Below are 24,258 nucleotides of genomic sequence, written 5' to 3'. Positions count from 1 at the left end.
ACTGTCATAATATTTGACTCGCAAATGAATGAGAAATCAACTTTCATTTTTTCCTTTTCTTTTGGGGCCCCAAATCAAAAATCGGGCTCCTAGCGTGGATGCGTACACATCCATAGATTATAGCTCCCACATTTCAGCCTCATCCGTTCACGAATAACAAGGAGTAGCGATAACGTGGCCTAAAAACTGGTAATATCATGAGAATTGTCATATTTTGTTAATGGAGTTATTAATATAGAGATATATATATATACGGTACTATATAGGAGTTAAATATAAAGCTCTATTCTAGACATTAACACTGATGGGTGATTTCCTCACTTTCACAACACAGAAAACAACCTCGGTCTAATTTTTTGCAGCCCCCAAAGTAAACATACACAATGACAGAAGAATACATAAAACAAAAGCCAGAATACATTAAAAAAAATACAAAGAAATTACAACATTGCAGGAAAATGCAGTGAAAAATGCAGAAAATACTTCAAAAACACACACAACTACTACAAAATGAACAAAACGACAACACTAATACACGAAATTACGCCGAATAACATTAAACAACAAGAAAAAAAACACAAAATGACTCAAAATAATATACAAAATTACAGGAAGTCAAAACAAAAGTGGGCAAAAAGACAAAAAATGACAAAACATATATTTTACAGGAAAAGGACAACAGAAATGCACAAAAAGCAGACAAAATAACTTTTTTTTTCATTATTCTGGATGCTGACATGAATGTTGATAATGTGGATCGAACAAACACACGTGTGGAAGTGGCCCACCACTGTCTGAAGCCCACTGTGTGTTAAAGTGTTGATGTTGTGAGCGTTAAAAAGCTTCCTGACTAAATGTGTGCGTCATGCTGTCGTCCTGAAGAGTAACTTCAGCTGTGAGACACTTCCTGGAACCGCATCAGCATCACTGCATTAGTCACGTTTCAGAAACAATGATAACACCTTGTTTTAATGAAAGGAGCCCTAACACATTATGGTTATTCAATGATTTATGGATGACTTTTATCACAAAAATGTGATTGTATCAGATTCCAGGGTCACATGATCAACATTTAGAATAATGAACATTATTAATACAGGAAACAACGAAGAGTTTGTGTGTTTTTGTTGTCATTTTGTATATTCTTCATGTATTCTCTGCATTTTTCCCACACTTTGTTTGCTTGCTGTTGTATTGTGGGTTTTTTTTGGGTCATTTTTTGCAATTTAAGTCATTGTGAGTATTTTTGTTTTGTCTTATTTTTGTTTCATATCGTGTTTTTGGAGTAATTTGGTATAGTTTGTTATCTTTTCGTGTTTTTTCTGTCCGTGTGTGTGTTTCTGGAGTCGTATTGTACATATTTACTTTTGTTTTGTGTGTTTTTGTTGCAAATTTGGAGCCATTTTGTTTATTTTTGTTGTTGTTTTGTGTCTTATGAGCTGTTTGTGTGTATTTGTTGTCATTTTTGTGTTTTTAAACTTATTTTGTGTGTCCAGGATGCTTTAGTTCTCCCATTTTGTGTGTTTGTTGTTGTTTTGTGTGTGTGTTTTACGAGTGGTTTTGTTTATTTTTCTTTCTTATTGTGTTTTTGGAGTAATTTGGTGTATTTTGTTGTCTTTTTATGGGGTTTTTTTTCTGTTTTTTGTGTGTTTTTGGAGGAAAATTGTGTACTTCTGTCATCATTTTTGCATTTTTCTGTCCTTTTTGTGTGTTTCTGGAGTCGTATTGTACAAATTTGCATTTGTTTTGTGTGTTTTTGTTGTAAATTTGTGTGTTTATGGAGCTATTTGTTCATTTTTGTTGTCATTTTGTGTCTTGTGAATTTTTTGTGTGTATTTGTTGTCATTTTTGCGTTTTACACTTATTTTCTGTTCTCTTGTTTTTTTGGTTCTCCCATTTTGTGTGTGTTTGTTGCTGTTTTATGTGTGTTTTACGACAAATATTGCGTACTTGTGTCATCATTTTGTGTTTTTTTTTCTGTCTTTTGTGCGTTTCTGGAGTCGAATTGTACATATTTGCATTTGTTTTGCGTGTTTTTGTTGTAAATTTGTGTGTTTCTGTAGCCGTTCTGTCCATTTTTGTTGTCGTTTTGTGTGATGCATGTGTTTTGTGTGTTTTACAAGTGATTTTGTATTTATTTTTGTTTCATATTGTGTTTTTTGGAGTAATTTGGTATAGTTTGTTGTCTTTTTGTGGGTTTTTTTTCTGTTCTTTGAGTGTTTCTGGAGTCGTATTGTACGAATTTGCATCTGTTTTGTGTGTTTTTGTTGTCACTTTGGTTGTTTCTGGAGCCATTTTGTCTATTTTTGTTGTCGTTTTGTGTCTTAAGAGAATTTTGTTGACATTTGTTGACATTTTTGCATTTTTACAATTATTTTGTGTATTTTTATGGCCATTTTGTGAGTTTTGGAATCATAATGTATATTTCTGTTGTCATTTTGTGTGTTTTTGTCATTCTGTGTGTTTTTGGAGTTATTTTTTAGGTCAATTTGAATATTTTTTGCTGTCCTTTTGTGTGTTTTTGGATTAATTTTTTGCATTTGCTTTGCATTTACAAAATAAGAGCGAGGGCCCCTTGTGGCCCCAGGCCCCCAGTTGCCAATGTCTGGTTTAGAATGAATAAAAACAGATTTATTATTGTACTGCATTGATAAAGTTCAACATAAATCCTCTGAATGAGGCTGTAAACACTCTCACCTCACCAGATTATTAAATTAGGACATCTAGACTCCATCAACCTGCAGTCGTGCGTTTATCCAAAGAACAAAAATACACAACAAACTCAAAAAAACGTCCTTTTTGTTGTTGTTGCTGGTGTAACTTTGTCCCAGTCACATAATGCAGGGCTTTGATCACTGCATTTTAAATGTGCAGCTGTTTGTCACTGATATTAAACTTAGCATGTGTGTAGAAATGGATCATAACTAAAGAGGATTATCATAAAAGAGCAAAAAAGACAATCATTTGAGGAGAAACGTTGGATGTTTGTTCCCACGTGTGACTGAATATGAGGAAAGATTTGTCTCAAGAATATTCGCAAATATATCCACAATTTTCTCATGTATTTTTCGGATTTTCATGTGTTTCATTTTTTTAAATTTATTTATTTTCACGTATTTTTCATTGACGTCATCGACGCATGTGAAAAATACATGTGTAAATTAAGCATATATTTGTGAATATATTAAAGATAAGTTCATGTCTCGTGTCTGCCACCTGCTGGCCGTTGGTTACATTACATTTTATTTTGAAAGCAGTTCATAAACACGTGGTTTAATTAATCTGCAGACTCAGTAAATACTACAGATCACAGGTTTGATCAATGTGTTCATTTCTGACTCTTTCAGATAGTTTTCATCACAGTGACTAAATAAATACACTGAGCTGCTTCAAAGTAAGAGCACGGATATATTTAAGTTTATATGAATATTGAATTCCTCAATAATATAAACTAATGTTTACCAGGAGATAAATAATAGGAGATAAAACTACATCCGTCATTATTGTCGCTACTAACAAGAAAATAATAAAATAAATAATGGGCAAAAATGTTATCACTTCTAATCACACAGATTTGATTTTGTAATCTTCTGATTTTATATTGTTTGATCTTTTTTCTCATTAAAAAAGTGGAGTCAGATATTTTTAATTAGAGTGGTCATACTGTGATTACTGCTCATAAAAGGGACAGAATAAGAATAAAGAAATAAAGTCATCTGCTCATCAAAATCATATTATATTACAAAAAAAAACAATACAATACAATACTATACACAATAAACACTTAATTTAAAGTAAATCATGCTGTAAAACCTTTTTTCTTTCATCGATGAACTTGTTTTGATTTGTAATAGAATAGAATAGAATAGAATAGAATAGAATAGAATAATATATGGGGAACGAGTGTTCCACATGCAGCTCTCCAAAAACACACGAAACAACATAAATACACAAAATGTCAGAAACATACATCAAACATAACAAAAATACACAACATTACTCCATAAACACATGTGCAAATTTTACAAAACACATTAAAAAAATATACAAAACGACAAAAAATACACAAAATGACTCCAAAAACACATACACAAACACGTTTAAAAAAATCGAAAAATGTACAAAACAACGCAAAACAACAGGAATACACAAAATAGCTCCAAAAACACACAAAAAGACAACAAAAACACATTTAAATAATAGGGAAAATACACAAAATGACAGCAAAAACACACAAAGAGAAAATACAACAAACATGCGTAAAAATACAGTAAATTATACAAAATAACAAAAAGAAAAAAACACAAAAACTACATAAAAAATATACAGAATAACTTCCAACACACACAAAAACATAGAAAATGGCTCAAAATCTAAATAAAATGACTCAGAAACCCTTTGTTGTTTCCTTACTAATGCTCTGATTGGTAATTGTTCTAATGCTGACATGAATGTTGATAACGTGGCCCTCGATCGGATTAGAGATTAACATATTTTGTGTCATAAATGACTCAGGATTATAGGGGAGGGGGGACTAGTCCAGTCAGCTTTTATTTTGAAAATCCGCTGTACGCTGATTGGCTGGTGGCGTGCTTCTGCAGTAGCGTGTCTGTGGCGGTGGAGCAGAACGCTGGAGGAGCTTCAGGGCTACGGACGGACGGACGGTCAGTGAGCACTAGCATTAGCACTAGCATTAGCGTCAGTATGTCTGTGAACGACGTGCACGTGTTCCGGCCCTTTAAACTCGTCGCGCTGCTCTGCGTGTTCCTCGCGCTGGTTCTGGACCTCGTGGCGCTGCTGAGCCCCTCGTGGGTGACCGCAGACCACTTCTCCCTGTCCCTGTGGGAGTCCTGCTCCCAGTCCGAGGCTAGGACCAGTGAGGAGGGGGAGTGGAGCTGCTACCCCACCCTCACCACAGGTAACACCCGCAGTTACACTGGTTCTTCAACTTTTTAGGAGGGGGGGGGGGGGGGTGGTGGTTGTTGTTCTTGTTCTTGTTCTTGTTGTTGTTGTGGTGGTTGTTGTGGTTGTTGTTGTTGTTGTTGTTTGGGAGGGAGTAGGAATGTGTTTCATGGACAAACTGGTGGACAACACACACACACACACGCACACAAACTGACTCCAAAAACGCACTCAATGTGAGAAAAACGCACAAAACTTCAAGAAAATACACAAAAGGACAGAAAAAGGCACAAAACACACTAAACTACAAAAACAACAAAAAAAAAAAACACATAATGACAGAAAAATATACAAAACAACAACAAAAATACACCAAACAACTGGAGAAATCCACTAAATGACTCCAAAAACACACTTAATGCAACGGGGAAAAAATCTTGATATATCAAGAAAATGTACTTGAAAGGACAGAAAAATACAAAAAACACACTAAACTGCAACAAAAATACACAGAATGACAGAAAACTATAGAAAGTGGCAACAAAAACACACTGAATGTGAGACAAACGCACAAAACTTCAAGAAAATACACAAAAGGACAGAAAAATGCACAAAACACACTAAACTACAACAAATAAAAACACAGAATGACAGAAAACTATACAAAACAACAACAAAAATACACCGAGCAACAGGAGAAATCCGCTAAATGACTCCAAAAACACACTTAATGCGAGGAAAAAAACACACGATGTATCAATAAAATATACTTAAAGGACAGAATAATACACAAAACACACTAAACTGCAACAAAAATACACAGACTAACAGAAAACTATAGAAAGTGGCAACAGAAACACCCAAAAACAACAACTACATGAACACGTCCGACATACCAAAATAAAGAAAAAAACACAAATGCACAAGATGACTAACAATATAGAGAAAAAATATACAAAAAAATATACAAAAAACACACTGAATGTGAGACAAATACACATGAGGACACAATAATACAGGAAAAGACTGAAAAATATATAAAACAACAATGAAAAGACACAGAACGACTGAAAAATATACAAAATAATGACAAAAAAACACAAATCAACAAGAAAAACAAACGATATGTCAAGAACATACTTGAAAAGAGACAATAATACACAAAACACACTACATTACAACAAAAATACACAGAATGACAAAACTATACAAAGTGGCAACAAAAACAACAATTTAAACACACCAAACTACAACAAAAACATACCAAATTAAAAAAAAAAACACACAAATGGACAACAAAAAATACACAAAATAACAGAAAGAAAAAGTTACAAAACGGCAACAAAAACACACTGAATGTGAGACAAACGCACAAAACATCAAGAAAATGCACACATTAATTTCAAACTCACATTAAACTACAACAAAAAAAACACAGAATGACAGAAAACTTTACAAAACTACAACAAAAAACACACAAAATCAAATACAAATAAGGACAAAAAAAATCACAGGAAAAGACTGAAAAATATACAAAATAGGGACAAAAAAAATGCACCAAATGAGGGTCGTCTTCCTCTGCTCGAGAGGTTGGGGGTTTGATCCTGGTCTACACCTGTCTGTGTGTTGAAGTGTCCTTGGGCAAGACACTGAACCCCAAGTTTCTCCCAGTGGTTGATTCCCACCTTTGTCCCATTGGTGTGTGAATGAGCTGATGTATAAATCACTTTATGACCTTTGTTTGTGAAATGTGCTTTAGAAATAAACATTAATTACAAAATATACCAAAAAAATATATTTAAAAAACACACAAACTCTTTGTTTCCTGTATTAATGCTGTGATTGGTCATTATTCCAACAGCTGATCAAACTGTTGATCAGATACAATCATATTTTTGTGCTAAAGTCATCCATGTCAGATGATTGTGTGTCTATATACATATATCTATATCTGAAGTAAACTGAAACTATTAACTTGTGTGATCTGAGGGTGATTTCTTTGTGTTTTTGGAGGCGTTTTGCAGATTTTTATTGTACTTTTTGTGCATTCTTTTGTCATTTTGTACATTTTTCTTTGATTTGTGTGTTTTGGTTTTTGTTTTATGTTTTTGGACTGATTTTTTTCTGGTGTTTTTGTATATTTTATGTCATTTTGTGTTTGATTCTGTATCAATTTTGCATGTTTTTTGGAGTCATTTTGTGTATTTTTGTTCTCGTGTGTGTGTGTGTGTGTGTGTGTGTGTGTGTGTGTGTGTGTGTGTGTGTGTGTGTGTGTGTGTGTGTGTGTGTGTGTGTGTGTGTGTGTGTGTGTGTGTGTGTGTGTGTGTGTGTGTTGTCATTTTGTGTTTTTGCAGTCATTTTGAATGTTTTATTTGTGGTTTTGTGTGTTTTTCTCTAAATTTGTGTTTTCTTTCTGTGTTTCTGGAGTAATTGTGTGCATTGTTCTTGTATTTTGTGCATTTTTCTTCTCCTTCTGTGTACATTTCTGTAATTTTTAGGTTTTAGGAGTCACTTTGTGTGTTTTTGATCTCATTTTGTGATTTTTCTTCTTGTTTTTTGTGTTTCTGGAGTAATTGTGTGTTTTTTTCTTGTGACTGTGCATGTTTCTGTAATTTTGTATGTTTTTATGCCATTGTGTCTATTATTACAGTGTTTTTGTGTATTTCTGCCAGTGTCCCGTGTCTGTCTGTTTTTAAAGCATTATCTGATTCATTCTCAATCCCTTTGTTAACTCACAACCAGTGAGCATCTTCTTCCCCTTCACTGACCTCCATCAACGCCACATCACATCCAGCAGGTTGGATGGCTTTGTAGAGGGAGGGGGAACCCCCCCCAGGGAGCCCTAAAGTGCCCCAGATTTAGAGCGTGTGGTTTAGACACTAATAAACACTGGTTTATGATCATGTGACGCAGGCTGAAACACATTTGATAAGCAGGTATTTATTCAGTTTGAAGGGTTTATCTACTAAAAACATCTAAAAACATGGACACTCGTCTCTGTGTATTTTTCTTATCACAATGTGTGTTTTTGGAACAACTTTTTTGTATTTTTGCTGTTTTATGTATTATTTTTTTCATTTTTCTGTCATTTTGTGTATTTTTGTTGCCATTTTGTGTTTTTTGGGTAATTTTGCTTTTGTCTTTTAGTCAGTTTTAGTCATTTTATTGATATTCTTGTCATTTTGTGTTTTTTAGAGTAACTTTTTGTATTTTTGTTATTTTGTGTGTATTTTCTCTGTCATAATGTGTGTTTTTGGATTAACTTTGCGTATTATTACATTTTTGTGTGTTTTTACTGATTTGTAAAATTTTCTGTCATTTTGTGTATTTTTCTTGTCACAATCTGTTTTTGTGGAAAAACTTTGTGTATTTTTGTTGTTTTTTATGTATTTCTTTTTCATGTTTCTGTTATTTTGTGTATTTTTGTTGTCATAATATGTTTTTGTGGAAAAACTTTGTGTATTTTTGTTGCCATTTTGTGTATTTTTACTGTTGTTTTGTAAAATGATCTGTCATTTTGTGTATTCTTGTTGTCATTTTGTGTTTTTTTGAGTAACTGTATTTTTTTATTTTGTGTGTATTTTTCTGTCTTTGTGTATTTTTGTTGTCATAATGTGTATTTTCGGTGTAACTTTGTGTATTTCTGTTGTAATATTACTGTAGTTTTGTGTATTTTTGTAGTTTTCTTGTGTGTTTTCTAAGTAATTTTGTGCTTTTCTGATGACTTTTGTGTACTTTATGCAGTGAATCTATGTGTTGGGTTTATTAACAAAACATGGATGAAACTCGGCTCTTGTTTGGCGTTTAGTGGAACGCCGTGCATTCATTGGACTACGTGAGCATTCTGTTCTTCCTCTTCTCTAACGCGTATCATTCCGTTGTGCAGACTGGCAGATCGCCACGCTGGTGCTACTGGGAGCTGGAGCGGTGGCCACGCTGGTGGCCTTTCTGGTGGCTCTGGTTTCTCTGTGTAAAGGCAAACGCAGACAGCAGTACCGCACGGTGGGCGTGTTCCTCTTCACTGCAGGTTTGTCCCCGCCACACATGTTCCCCCTCACACACACACTCTGAATAAAGAGAGACTGCGTGCGTGCGTGCGTGTGTGTGTGTGCGTGCGTGTGTGTGAGCGCGTGTGTGTGTGAGCTCATTCTTCCTGTGGTTGAAGGTCTGGAAAACTGCTGCTCACAGGCCAAGAAAAAGCAGCCGCAGCTTTAACCAACGAGTGACGTCATCAGTAAAATGTGTGACCTCAGGCTCCGCCTTAATGTGGAAGGATTGATTTCATACACGTTGTGATAAAGAATGTTAATTGTTTAATATCTAAACACAGGCCCCATAATAATAACCTCAGTCACAACAGCAGGAATATCACATTTTATTATTATTATTAATAAATACCTCTTTTTAAAACATTTTTACAGGTGCTAACGTGTTGCTAATGCTAACATGTAAACGTATGAACGTTGTTTTGTTAAATAAATTCTTATTTATAATAACCTGTTGTCATGTGTGTTTTTGACTAACTTTGTGTATATTTCTTTTCATTTTATGTATTTGTTGTTTTGTGTATTTTTTTTTCAGTTTTGTCTATTTTTCTGGTGTTGTCATAATGTTTTGTGTATTGTTGTCATAATGTGTGTTTTTGACTAACTTTGTGTATTTTTGTTGCCATTTTGTGTACGGTATTTTTGTATTTGTTGTGTGTGGTTTGCAAGTTATTTTGTGTATTTTTGTTGTCATATGTTTTTGGAGTCATTTTATGGAATGTTGTTGTCATAATGTGTATTTTTGCTGTTGTTTAGTGTATTTTTCTGTTGTCATAATGTGTATTTTTGCTGTTTAGTGTATTTTTCTGTTGTCATAATGTATATTTTTGGGTAATTTTGATTTTGTTGTGTGTATTTGTCATTTTGTGTATTCCTGTTGTCATAATCTGGGTTTGTGGGGTAACTGTGTATTTTTGTTGCCATTTTGTGTATTTTGCAAGTAATGCTTTTGTTCATATGTATTGTCATATTTTTTTGGAGTCATTTTTGTGTATTTTTTGTATATTTTTCCATCATTTTGTGGAACGTTGTTATCATTGTGTGTATTTTTGTCATTGTATGTATTTTTTCTGTTTTGTGTATTATTGTTTTGTTGTCAATGTGTTTTTGACTAACTTTGTGCATTTTTGTTTTAACTACACATTTTTTCTCTTGTTTTGTGTATTTATTTTTTTTTTGCCATTTTGGGTATTTTTTTTTGTCGTAATGTGTGTTTTTTTTGGGTAACTTTGTGTATTTTTTTGTATATTTTTCCATAATTTTGTGGAACGTTGTTATCATTGTGGGTATTTTTGCAGTTGTATGTATTTTTTCTGTTGTTTTGTGTATTTTGTTGTCATAATGTGTTTTTGACTAACTTTGTGTATTTTTGTTTTAATTTTACGTATTTTTTCTCATTTTGTGTATTTTTTTTTAATCATTTTGGGTATTTTTTTGTTGTAATGTGTATTTTTTTGGGTAACTTTGTGTATTTTTGCTGTTGTCTTGTGTGTTTTGCAAGTTATTTTGTGCATTTGTGTTTTTTGAGTCACTTTTGTGTTTTTTCATATATTTTTCCATCATTTAATGAAACATTGTTGTCATAATGTGGGTCTTTTAGTAACTGTATGTTTTTGCTGTTGTTTTGCGTGTTTTTGAAGTCATTTTGGTCGTTAACTTTGGTGGCTGCACAAAACTAGACCAAGTCACCAGTTGCCCATGTTTACTATAGCCTGTCATAGGTTTAGGGTTTTTCCTGGGCATGAGCAACTCTCTCTCACACACACACACACACACGTGCATTCATCTTATATAATTGTAAGCAATGGTTTCTGGTTGGGTTCCACCACAAAGGCCGTGTGTGTGTGTGTGTGAGCTAATTGGCTGTGACTGTTTTCACTGTTAGCCTGTTACAGCACAGTGTGGGAATGCTGTGTTATTCTTTCCTGTGTGGATTTACTTTAAGACAGACACCGTCCTTAGGAGAGCCCACGTTTAACGCCCCGTGGCACCGTATTTATTTCGTTTTCCTGCAGAAACATGAGCTCAGCAACTCCGTCACTTTCCTCTTGTGTCCCGGAGGACGGAAAGGAGGAGCTAAAGCTACTCACACTTCTTCCTTAAACAGCCAAAAGCTTCAGTGTAACACAGACACACAAACGGGGGCGACACACGGCACTAACACGCACAAAATCACCCAAAAAACACCAACAATTGCAGTAAAAGGACAAGAAAAATACACAAAAAATGACTCCAAAACCACACAGGAAGACTACACACACACACACACACACATAAATAAGAGATTTTTCCAAACACACACAAAACTACAACAAAAAATGACTCCAAAAATACACAAAACAAAGTACACAAAAATACAGAATATATAGTAAAATATACAAAAAATTAACAAAATTATTCAAAAAACACAAAATAAATATAAAAATTAACAAAATGACTCAAAAACACACACTGACAACAAAACTTAGCAAAATGATAAAAAAATTACACATAACAGCAAAATGTACAGAACAAAAATAGTGTGTAGAGTAAATTACACAAAAAACACACATTGATGATAAAAATACACAAAACCAAAAAACCCACTCAAAAAACAAAAATTTACAAAATTATTCAAAAAACACAAAAATTTACAAAATGATTCAAAAAATGCACATTTTGACAACAAAACGTAACATAATGATTAAAAAAAAGTGTCAACTGAAAATTACACAAAATAGCAAAAAATATATAGAAAATGACAGAACTATACAAAATAAAAAAAAATGACATTAGCAAAATTGCTCCAAAAACACAGAAATGGTCATTATTTTTAACTTTGACATGGATATTAATAATGTGACCCTCAATCAGATACAATCACATTATCTGTGATAAAAGTTACATATTGTGACGTAGTAAATGTTTTACCTGATGAACATGTTTATGTTTTTCTACTGACTTTGACACAAAGTTCCAGTGGAAAAAAGATGATGTTTGAGAAGAAAAATGATAAAATAAATAACTGATGATGATGACGATGATGGACTCTGTTGTTGCAGTTGTGCTGCAGGCCTGCGCTCTGGTTCTTTACCCGATCAAGTTCATCGACGGAACAATTCTGCAGACTTATCACGAGTTCAACTGGGGCTACGGGCTGGGCTGGGGGGCCACCGTCTTCATGCTGGGCGGGGGGATCCTTTTCTGCCTGAGGACGGACGTTTACGACGACGGGATGTACTGAAGCCCCGCCCCCGCAGGTTGTTCATGCCCTGTCTGTTATTTTTAGGACCCCCCTCCTCCACCCAGAGGATCCCGTGGCTCTGCTGCTAACTGGGGACGAGGTGATGAAGTCAAAGCACGCAGATTTTTCTGGACGTTTCCATGCCGACCTGCTGCTGCTGCTATTGTTGGACAGAAACGTGCAGTAGTTGAATATATATATCATATATCGACGCATTTCAAAACAGTTTTTGTAGCATTTTGATGAAGAAAAGCTTGTGTGTGTTTGTATTTATGTCTTTTATTCAGTTTGTTTATATTCAAACCTGAATTATTCCCTTTAAACATATCCAGGTGGTGTAATAAACATGTTCGCTTTGTTAAGCTTTTATCAAGTGTATTTATAGTGAAATGGAACATGACAATAAATGTGCACAGAATAAATCTACATGAAGGACGCGTTTGAACGAATAAATACGTGTAGTTTGACATTTGTTATTGTGAGTCTAACGTCTTGTTGTCAGACGTGTTGATGCTTCACAAACTGACCTTTGGTTTAAAAAGGAGAATGTTTTATAAGAGGAGCAGACCCCCCCCCCCCCCCCCTCTCCTGTTTTTAGACTGGACTCCAGTTAGAGGAAAAAATGTAAACCACTTTATTATCCAGACATGAGAGCTCACATTCCTCAGAGAAACCACAGCAGCTATTTACAGACAGGCAGCAGGTTGGAAACCATAGACAATATGACGCTAGGGCTGAAACCTGAACAGAAGGTTGTTTATTGTTAATGCTAACCACAGCGCTAGTTATAGTGTGAATGCTAACCACAGTGCCTGTTATTGTGTAAATGCTAACCACAGCTCTAGTTATAGTGTGAATGCTAACCACTGTGCTAGTTACAGTGTGAATGTTATGCTAACCACAGCGCTAGTTATAGTTTGAAAGCTATGCTAACCACAGCGCTAGTTTTAATTTGAATGCTATGCTAACCATAGTGCTAGTTATAGGGTGAATGCTATGCTAACCACAGTGCTAGTTATAGTGTGAATGCTATGCTAACCACAGCACTTGTTTTAGTTTGAATGCTATGCTAACCACAGTGCTAGTTACAGTGTGAATGCTATGCTAACAGCGCTAGTTATAGTTTGGGTGTTATGCTAACCACAGCACTAGTTTTAGTTTGAATGCTATGCTAACCACAATGCTAGTTATAGTGTGAATGCTATGCTAACCACAGCACTAGTTTTAGTTTGAATGCTATGCTAACCACAGTGCTAGTTATAGGGTGAATGCTATGCTAACCACAGTGCTAGTTATAGTGTGAATGCTATGCTAACCACAGCACTTGTTTTAGTTTGAATGCTATGCTAACCACAGTGCTAGTTATAGTGTGAATGCTATGCTAACCACAGCACTTGTTTTAGTTTGAATGCTATGCTAACCACAGTGCTAATTATAGTGTGAATGCTATGCTAACCACAGTGCTAGTTATAGTGTGAATGCTATGCTAACCACAGTGCTAGTTATAGTGTTAATGCTATGCTAACCACAGTGCTAGTTATAGTGTGAATGCTATGCTAATCACAGTGCTAGTTATAGTGTGAATGCTATGCTAACCACAGCGCTAGTTACAGTGTGAATGCTATGCTAACCACAGTGCTAGTTATAGTGTGAATGCTATGCTAACCACAGTACTAGTTACAGTGTGAATGCTATGCTAACCACAGTGCTAGTTATAGTGTGAATGCTATGCTAACCACAGCGCTAGTTACAGTGTGAATGCTATGCTAACCACAGTGATAGTTATAGTGTGAATGCTATGCTAACCACAGTACTAGTTACAGTGTGAATGCTATGCTAACCACAGTGCTAGTTATAGTGTGGTGTGCTTTACATAGAACGATGTGTTATGATTGTGTGTTTGAATTTTAATGAGTAATCATAAATATGTCATTTTTACACAGTGTTGTTTTTATTTGCATTCTTAAAGTATATTTTTAAATGTATATATATATATTTTTTAAATTATTATATTTTTTATAATTATGTAATATATACTTTTAATACTCTTTTATATAAACACAGTGTTGTTGTTTTGCATTTAAGTATGTTTGTCAAATTGTAATACTTTAAAGTATTTTTACATATTTTTTTAATATTATATTTATATATTATACGTTTTTCATGATGAAACATAGTTGTTTTTATGAGCTTTTTTAAGTATGAAATTTCAATAATTTGGGGGGTTTTTAACATATTTTTTAATAATATATTTATTTGTATAATATATTTTAGAGAATTTTTTATTTTATTGCAGCTTTAACTTGTTTAATGTATGGTAAAATATTGTTAAATTCAACTCATCTCACTTTAACATTATTAAATAATTTATTTTCTTTGAATTCATTTTTTTTATCCAGTAATCTGAATTTTCCCTGACAAAATTATGCATTTTTTTGTTTGCAACTTACAACCATATGTGATAAGTGGTAAGTTATATAATTCATTATTAGATATTTTTATTTTGCCAAACACAAAATCCGGAAATATTTATGTGGTTAGCACAATTATATAGATACATTATTGAAATATACAATATTGTAATATTTGAAGGACTTAGGGCTGACCTGCATCATGTAAATCACCCAAAGGAAATGCAAAAAATGACTCGAAAATAACAAAAATACAATACAAAACTATAGCAGAAATGTACAAAAACACACATTAATACATGTAAATAAGTTCAAAATCACAATGTGCAAGAATTTCACTAAATTACTTCAAAAAAATATAACAAAATTGACAGAAAAATATGCAAAAATACACGAAATTAATCCAAAAACACACAAACATTTTGTAGTTTCCTGTGTTAATGTTCTGATTGGTCATTATTCTAATTATTGATCATGTGACCCTCGGACCATGTTTTTGTGGCCTCCAGTCTCCAGTACAGGTTATAGTGTGTATATAACTATATAATCAGCCTCCTAGTGGTCACACTGTCAACATCTGCCCTCACATGACTAAGAGCAGTGATATGATTAAGCACTACATAAAGATCTATAAGATAAAGACAGAAATCAACTCAAAAACAGCCACAATATGAGAAAAATACACAAAACAATGTCAAAAATTACAACAAATAACTCTAATAACAACCGTTGCGACCACAAAATGAGTGAAAAATACACAAAAATGACTCCAAAAACACAATAAGCCAACAAAAATGAACTAAATGACTTGCAAAATCCACGAGACAACCTTAAAAATGCACAAAATGACCAAAAATCATACAAAACAATGGCAAAAATACAACAAGTAATGCTAAAAACACACGTTCTGACAGGAAAAACATACAAAATGACAACAAAAACACAATAAGCCAACAGAAATGACCAGAATGACTCGCAAAACACACAAGACGACTACAAAAATGACTGAAAAATACACAAAAAAACAGCAAACACGCAAAATGGGATTCCCAAAACAACAAGCGCACACAAAAGGAACAAAAAATATACAAAATGACAGAAAAATACACAAAATGTTGACACAAGTACACAACATTTCACCAACTCTAAAAACTCACAAATGACAACTAAAATACACAAGATGAGAGAAAAATATACAAAATGACAGAAAAATACACAAAACAATGGCAAAAATATGACAAATTGCTCTAAAAAGACAACAAAAATACACAAAATGAGAGAAAAATGCACAATAAGCCAACAAAAATGGACTAAAATACTTGCAAAAGGCACAAGATGAGAACAAAAATACACGTAATTGAGAAGGAAAAGATATGAAAAAACAAGAAATCACAAGAAATAAATACAAAATGACAATAAAAACACAAAAAGACAACATAAATTACCAAAAATTCCTCACAAACACACAACTCTTAAAAAAAAAACCCGAATGACAACAAAAATACACAAAATGTCAAAAAAATACACAAAAATAATTCCAAAAACACAACATGAGCCAGCAAAAATGAACAAAATGACTCTCAAAACACACAAGACAACAACAACAATGACTCCAAAGACCCAAAAGGACAACAAAAATACACATATTTGAGAGGAATATACAAAAGAAATGCAAGAAATTACAAAAAATGACTCCATAAACATTAAAAATCACATAACTCTTTAGCTCAGCATGGAAGGTGAAGGTTTGTATCAGACGTGTGGAGAGGAGTCTGGCACCCTGGTGCAGTAACCAGTCAGGCCCTGCATGTTCTCAATGTGCAGGGACAGATTCCAGTTACTGATCCCGGGAGACAGAAGTGTTTTTAAAAAAATCAGGAGGTTTCACACACACACAACAACCTGAGGAGGAAAAATAATTCATGAATGAATGAATGAATGTAACTTTGTACATTCAGGTTCAGGTGAAACGTAGAGGATTCAAACCTGAGGAGGTGCAGCAGCTCCTGGTAGAAGTCCATGCAGAGTAATCTGAGCTGTACATTAGCTTTCTTCTTCTTCTTCTTCTCTATCAACAGCAGCTCCACCAAAATTACATATTAACTAAAACCAATGATCTGCTGCTCCTCCTCCTTCATATCACTGCAGACCCACATGCTGTGAACACGTGCTGACACTAAATGAGCTGTTAGAAGCTGTTCTATAGGACAAACGCTGGCCCCAGGAGCCACATACGGCCCTCAGTCTAACACTGTACGGCCCCCAAGGTGTGTTAGAAAAATACACACACACAAAAAAAAAAAATACACAACATGATAGAAAAATATACAAAAAGACAACCAAAGTGCACATAATAACAAAAATAGCTTTATGTCAAAAAACATACACAAAACAACAGCAAAAATAATGAAAATAAATATGGCAGAAAAATATACAAAAAGACACAATAAGAGAAAAATATCGAGAGAAAAAAAGACAACTTATGTACACAAAATTACAAAAAAACTTTAGTTCAACAAACATATATGCAAATCAAAGGAAAAATACACAACATGACAGAAAAATATCCAAAAAGACACTAAAACAGGCAAAATAAAATATATTTTAAAAAAACAACAAAAAAAGACTGCAAAAATAAAGAAAAAAAAATTCAAAATACGACAGAAAACAATTTAAAAAAAGGCAATAAAAGTGCACAAAATGGCATCAAACATACACAAAACAGCAAAAATAAAGAACAAAACTACACAACATGACAGAAAAACATACAAAACGACAACAAAAACGGACAAGATGACAGAAAAACAAACTTTATGACAACAAAGATACACGAAATAGCAAAAAACACACATTATGACAACAAAAAATTCACTAAATGATAAAAAAGAAAAATGACAATAAAAAATACACAAAACAATAAAAAATATTAACATAAAACTTAAATTTGCAGACACCCAAAACACAAAACAACAACTTTCTCACAGAAATTGGGAGGGAAAATACACAAAACAACAGCAAAAAATAAACAAAACTAAAACTAAATTACACATTTTGACAACAGAGATACTCAAAGAAAAATAAACATTAAATAAATAATATTAATGAACAAATAATAAACAATTGAAAGACCAAAAGACTCCAAAAACACACGCTCAAAAACTGCAGCAAAAACACACATTACGACAACAAAAATTCCCCAAAAGATAGAAAAAATATACAATGACAACAAAAATACACAAAAGATTAGAAAAGTATACAAATTGTCAACCAGACACACAAAATTACAGTCCAAAAACACAAAAACAACAACATGCTCATAGAAAATGAGAGAAAAATACGCAAAACAACAGCGAAAACTCACAATACAACAATATTACACATTTTGACAACAAAACGACACAAAATGACATAAAAATAAGCAATGAATAAATAATATTTATTAACAAACAATAAATAATTTAGATACAAAAAAACACAAAACAACAACTTTTTCCTCAGAAATTGGGAGGAAAATACACAGAACAACAGCAAAAACTAAACAAAATTACACCAAAAATACACAAAATAACAGCAAAAACACACATTACGACAACAAAAATTGTCCAAAAGGATAAAAAAATATACAAATGGACAACAAAAACACACAAAATGTTAGAAAATATACAGAACAACAATAAACATTTGCAAGACTAATAAAACAAAACAACAAATTTGGAGGAAAATACACAAAATGACAGCAAATTAAAAAAAAAAAAGGTTAGAAAAGTATACAAAACGACAACAAAACACAGAAAATGAATCCAAGAACACACAACAAAAAAAACAACATGCTGAAAGAACATGAGAGAAAAATACACAAGACAAAGGAAAATTACACAATTTGACAACAAAAAGACACAAAACGGGAGAAAAACAAACACAATGGCAATTGGAATACAAAAAAACACAAAACAACAAACGCACATACACAATGTACTAAATATACTAAACAACAATATAAAATATACAGAATGACAAGAAGAAGAAAACAATCACAAAATCAAATTAAAAAAAAAACAACAAACACATAATAAAAGTTAAATGTACAAATTAACAACACACAAACACACACACACACTGTTGTTTCCTGATTGGTCGTTATTCTAATGCTGACATGAATGTTGATCATGTGACCCTCAGATCAGATATAATCAGTTTTATGGCCCATCTCTGAACCCTGTGTGTGTGTGTGTGTGTGTGTGTGTGTGTGTGTGTGTGTGTGTGTGTGTGTGTGTGTGTGTGTGTGTGTGTGTGTGTGTGTGTGTGTGTGTGTGTGTGTGTGTGTGTGTGTGTGTGTGTGTGTGCGCGCGTGTGTGTGTGTGTGTGAAACATTCAGCTGCTCTGATGACCTTGTGGATGTTAATGATCGTTGGATGAAAAACACGTTGTTATCAGTTTTAAAGCAGGTGTTTTTTTTCCCTGCCTCAGCATTTATTATTGTGTTGTGTGCTTCTTTTATTGGTCTATTTATTAGTTATTAATAGTCACTAAGAATTGTTTCTATTATCAGTGAAAGTCGCTGCACACAAACACATTTAATCTTCCATTATTTTATTGTTTATTCAAAAGGCAAAACAAATTGTGACAAAGAGGCGTCGCTTCAGCTCATTTAGTGTAAAACAGTTCATTAGTTAATTACAGTTATGTGGATCACTCCCTCATTAAAACCATTATTGGATTTATTTTTTCTAATGTATATTTTTATTTTATTTGTGTATGTTTTGTTGTCATTTTTGTGTGTTGTTGGTATTATTTAAATTATTATATCTCAGTGTTTGTGTTTTTGCTGTTGTTTGGTTGTTTATGTTGTTTTGTATGTTTCTCTGTTATTTTTGTGTATTTTGTAGCAATCTTGTGTGTTTTTCTCTCATTCCGTGTGTATCTATTGTTGTTTTGTGTGTTGTAATGTTTTTCTCTCTTCGTCTGTGTGTTTTTTATTGTTATTTGTCTCTTCCTTTGTACAGGTTTCTCTTATTTTGTGTGTTTAAAATGTAGTTTTGTGAGTTGCTGGTAATTTTTAGTATTATTATCACTAGAAATAAACATTATAAAATCCCATATTTTCAATGCTTCATTTATTAATTTTATTCTGTTTCTCTCTAGTACCCCCTGTAGTGCCATCGTGTACACCCACCATTTGAAAAACACTGATGTATGGTTTGAAACTTAAAATTATAAATTAATAATAATAATTAAAACTAGGCAAATACATGTATTTGGCAATTGAAAATTGGCAAAAATGACAACCTGCATCTGGATTTGTTGACAAATTATATCATGCAGGAAAAACAGAAGACTGACCTTAAGAGAGGCACATTGAATGGAAATGTTGTTCAATGGTACCAGTCTGAGCATTGTATCTCAATTTTTGGCCAAGTTATAGAGAAAAAAGGGTGTTTTTTTTTTTGTAACATCGTGAACTTTGACCCCTACCGATTTTTTTTACTGGTGGGTCACACAATGAAAGTAAATGTTGTTCAATGGTACCAGTCTGAGCACTGTATCGCAATTTGTAGCCAAGTGATAGGGAAAAAGTATGTTTTTGTTTACCTTGAGCAAAGGTGAAGGTCACACATTGAAAGGAAATGTTGTTCAATGGTACCAGTCTGAGCATTGTATCTCAATTTGTAGCCAAGTAATAGAGAAAAAAAAGGGTCTTTTTTTGGGGACATCATGAACTTTGACCCCTACCAATTTTTTTACTGGTAGGTCACACAATGAAAGAAAATGTTGCTCAATGGTACCAGTCTGAGCACTGTATCTCAATTTGTAGCCAAGTTATAGAGAAAAAAGGGTGTTTTTTTTTTTGTGACGTCATGAACTTTGACCCATACCAATCTTTTTACTGGTAGGTCACACAGCTTCGGCTTAATAAAAAAATACTCCATTTGAGATGAGCTTTTCATAAATGTAAGCATTGAACTTGTATGATAAATATTCATAGAGATTTTTGTTTTTGACACTTGACGCGACCTTGACCTTGACGTTTTGGCTGTAAAAAGGTCGACTGCACGTCCTTGACATTGTCCCTATGAGATGACACGGGTCATTAGTGCTGCATTAATAACCTATAGCAGGAGTTCTAAGACAAAGTAGTTGTGGAAGGAAAATAATAATAACTCCTACAATTACAATGTATTACAATAATAAATGAGTATGACTGAGGCAGAGGTGCAAAGAGGTTGATTTTATTTCATAATGAGCACGTTTGATAAGAAAAGCCTGTAATCTATACAGTTAATAATATGTACATGAGTTGAGTTTCATTCAGGAGTCTAGCATGCATCAGACCAGCTTTAAATGAAATGAAATAGAAAAGCTTCTTCACATCAACAGTGACTTTTCTTTTCCTCGGCAGTGTCGGACGTTCCCATTAAAACACACACACACACACACACACAATCTGAATCTGATTCCATTGTTGAGTTTGACAAAAACCGCAAATTTTAAAGCAGAGACAAACAACTTCCATCACAGAGAGGGTCACATGATCAACATTCATGTCAGCATTGGAATAACGACCAATCAGAGCATTAACACAGGAAACAACAAAGTTTGTGTGTGTTTTTGTTGTAGTTTTCTTTAATTTTCTGTCAATTTAAATATTTAACTTTAATATTGTTTGTTGTTGTTTTGAGTTTTTGAATTAATTGTGTGAACTTTTTTTTGTGTGTAATTATGTGTGTTCTTGGAGTCATTCTGTGTATTTTATATTGTCACATAATATATTTTCTTTCATTTTTTTCTCATTTAAGTTTGTGTTTGTAGTTATTTTGGGTCCTTTCTGAGTTATTTAGTGTGTACGTTTGTTGTCGTTTTGTATTTTTTCCTGTATTTTTTATAGTTGCTTTGTGTGTTTTGCAAATAATTATGTGCAATATTGTTGTATATTGTATTGTTGGAGTTATTTTTGTGTCATTTTGTGTATTTTTCTTGTCATCATGTGTGTTTTTGGAATACTTTTGATTACCTCTCATGTCATTTTGTCTGTTTTTGTTGTCGTTTTCTATATTTTTCTGTCAATTTGCATATTGAACTTCAATATTGTGTTTGTTATCATTTTGTGATTGTGTGTTTTGCGAATAATGATGTGCATTTTTGTTGTAAATAGTATTTTTGGAGTCAATTTAGTGTATTTTTGTATCATTTGTGTATTTTTCTTGTCATTATAGTTGTTTTTGGGGTACTTTTGACTACTTTCATATCATTTTTATGTATTGTAGGATGAATTATTTGGCAATAACGTTGGGGCTGCACAAAATTAGACTGAGGGCCACATGTGGACCCCAAGCCACCAGTTTCCCACCACATATCATTGCCACTGCACTGCATTTGTTCGGCTCAATGTGCCACGACAACAACTTCTCAATGTTTGGAAGAAACAAAAGTCATTCAACAGTCATATTTCACTAATAGTTGCATTTGTAAAACACTTTAAAGAATATCAAAGAAAGAAATGATGTGTATATATAGAAATCATTCATTAAAACTGAAGGAAAATCCAGTTTACACAGTGTTGCATTGCATTAATAAATATATGCATAAGCTGTTTGTAATGGGGATTTTCAAATTAAAATCCCTAAATAATTAAAACACAGTGTTCTGAAAGAGGAGAGTATGTCTGCCAGCAGAGGGCAGTGTAATATATTCATAATAATAATAATAATAAAGTTAATAATAATATTATTATTTCAGGCTGCTGACTCAAAAAAGTCCTAAAACAAGTAATTTAAACCTGGTTTTGCCACCAAACCACATTAGTCCCTGACCTGGGTCACAGATCATTCATTCCATCGTTTTTTTCTGTGTCATTTAACTCTCAGACACATTATTCCTCTATTGCATTGAAAATGAAAAGTTACTTAGAAATACAGTTTAACTATGTCTATACAACAGTCAAAAACATTAAATAACAAATTATATTATTACCATCAGAAAATGCAAGTAACAGTAACTGTATGTCGTCTGTGTGCAGGTTCACAATCCAGATGTTTTGCACAGAAATAAATAAAACACATTTTAAAAAACAAAGAAACTGTGAAGGGAAATGATCCAAGAAAATTATGTTTTTAAAGAGATTTACTGTAAAATGCAATGTTTGACAGAGCAGAAGTTATTTTATTCTATACTGTGATGGGGACTTTAAAAAGTGAGAGTAATATTGGAATAAATAATAATGTAATAAATAATCTGACCCCACTGATGTTACCACAAGATTCTGCATAAGAAAAAAATGTGCAACCTGAGACAGTGAGATCATCTGTGCATAAATTCATAACTCAGCATAAAAAAACAGGGGAATCAGTAAATTTTAATTCAATTCAATTCAATTTAATTTAAATTAAATTAATTTATTTTATTTTAATTTAATTTAATTCAATTTAAATTTTGAAATATTTATTTGAGACACACCATGATAGTTCTCTAATATAACATCATTATAATTATTATAACTATAATTATTATTATTATTATTATTATTAATGCATATAATGAATGTTTTTTTTATTTGGCAATGAAATAGATGTATGTATTTATTTTGGTCCTATAGTGTGAGCCAAAATCCAAAAGTTGATGAATAAAAAGTGAAAAAGTGAACATTATTCCAACGTATTTAACACTTAAGTTTTGCGCTGTATTTTTGCTGAATTAAAAAAAAAAAAAAAAAAAATCAGCTTTGCATATTTGTGTTGTTTCTGCACTTACTGTACGTCCCATTGGAAAGGTTTGTTTGAATCTCACATGTTTTGTAAATCTCCATATGTTAACTAAAAAACACACATAAAGTCAAATAATACACGATTTCTTATGTTTCCCTGAAATAATGCAAACAGTACTGTAAAAAGAAGTTAGAAAAAACGTGTTAAATTGGTGTTTAAAAATATACTTATACTTGAAATAAAAAATGTAAAAAAATGCTACAAATGAAAAGTCTCTTTAGTCGATGCATTCAGGTTCATTTGGGGCGACAATCATCACGAAATAAATCCATTTCATGTTTGGCTGCAAAAAAAAAATGTCTGAAGCTCATGAGGAAACACACTCACACACACACACACACACACACACATACACACGCACACACGGCAGCACTAAGGATCATTGAAGTGGAAGCTCTGGTCTGGATGACATCATCTAAGGAGGCGGGATTCACATGAATCCACTTCCTGTTTCAGTCAGGCAGCAGCAGCAGACTCCTAAAGGGTCCTCGCCCTAAGGTGCTCTCTGAGGTGTGTTGAGGGGGGGCGTGGTCTAGGCCGGCGTCAGAGAGACGACACCTGTGTGGGCTTTGATGGAGACAGATCCAGGAGGGCCTGGACCGTCACCCCCACCCTCATCAGACCGCGCTCCTCCAGGATGTGATGAGGGAGACACAGGTGGTCCTGGTTACCATGGAAACATACGTCTCAAATATGTTCACAAATATAGCCACAATTTTCACATGTATTTTTTTTTAGACTTTTCACGTACATAATTAGTGTTCAATGACGTTTCTGAAAAACATGTGAAAATCTGAAATACACAAATGGAAATCTAAGAAAAACATGTGAAAATCTAAAAAATGTGGAAATCTTTGTAAAAACAAAGTGAAAATCTTTAAAAAAAAAAAAGACAAGTGAATATCTAAAAAAAACAC

At 33.2% G+C, this 24,258-nt stretch overlaps 2 protein-coding genes across 2 annotated transcripts in view; one reads left to right on the top strand and one right to left on the bottom strand.

Moving 5' to 3' along the window:
• The first annotated feature begins 4,587 nt into the window (after positions 1–4,587).
• LOC114475990 (transmembrane protein 47-like) lies at positions 4,588–12,638 on the top strand. Its single transcript, XM_028467223.1, has 3 exons — positions 4,588–4,918; positions 8,789–8,929; positions 11,990–12,638. Exons 1-3 carry the CDS (start codon positions 4,705–4,707, stop codon positions 12,169–12,171), a joined length of 537 nt encoding a protein of 178 aa, XP_028323024.1. The 5' UTR covers positions 4,588–4,704; the 3' UTR covers positions 12,172–12,638.
• Positions 12,639–23,144: 10,506 nt separating this feature from the next.
• LOC114475653 (leucine-rich repeat and calponin homology domain-containing protein 2-like) overlaps positions 23,145–24,258 on the bottom strand; it is a 29,456-nt gene continuing 28,342 nt past the window's right edge. Inside the window, exon 21 of the mRNA XM_028466646.1 lies at positions 23,145–24,004. Within this exon, the coding sequence (XP_028322447.1) occupies positions 23,885–24,004 (120 nt within the window). The 3' untranslated portion in view covers positions 23,145–23,884. The remainder of the gene's footprint in view (positions 24,005–24,258) is intronic.

Source organism: Gouania willdenowi, chromosome 14 (assembly GCF_900634775.1).
Source record: "Gouania willdenowi chromosome 14, fGouWil2.1, whole genome shotgun sequence".
In the NCBI taxonomy this organism is placed as follows: domain Eukaryota; kingdom Metazoa; phylum Chordata; class Actinopteri; order Blenniiformes; family Gobiesocidae; genus Gouania; species Gouania willdenowi.
Note: the sequence above shows the minus strand (reverse complement) of the source record. Positions and strands in the feature narration are given on the sequence as shown.

What these genes read in the sequence shown, in the direction of transcription:
- LOC114475990 (XM_028467223.1), top strand. Translation starts at nt 4,705, where the DNA reads ATGTCTGTGAACGACGTGCACGTGTTCCGGCCCTTTAAACTCGTCGCG. An exon ending in CTACCCCACCCTCACCACAG is followed by an intron (nt 4,919 to 8,788) that starts GTAACACCCGCA and finishes TCCGTTGTGCAG; the next exon opens with ACTGGCAGATCGCCACGCTG. An exon ending in CGTGTTCCTCTTCACTGCAG is followed by an intron (nt 8,930 to 11,989) that starts GTTTGTCCCCGC and finishes CTGTTGTTGCAG; the next exon opens with TTGTGCTGCAGGCCTGCGCT.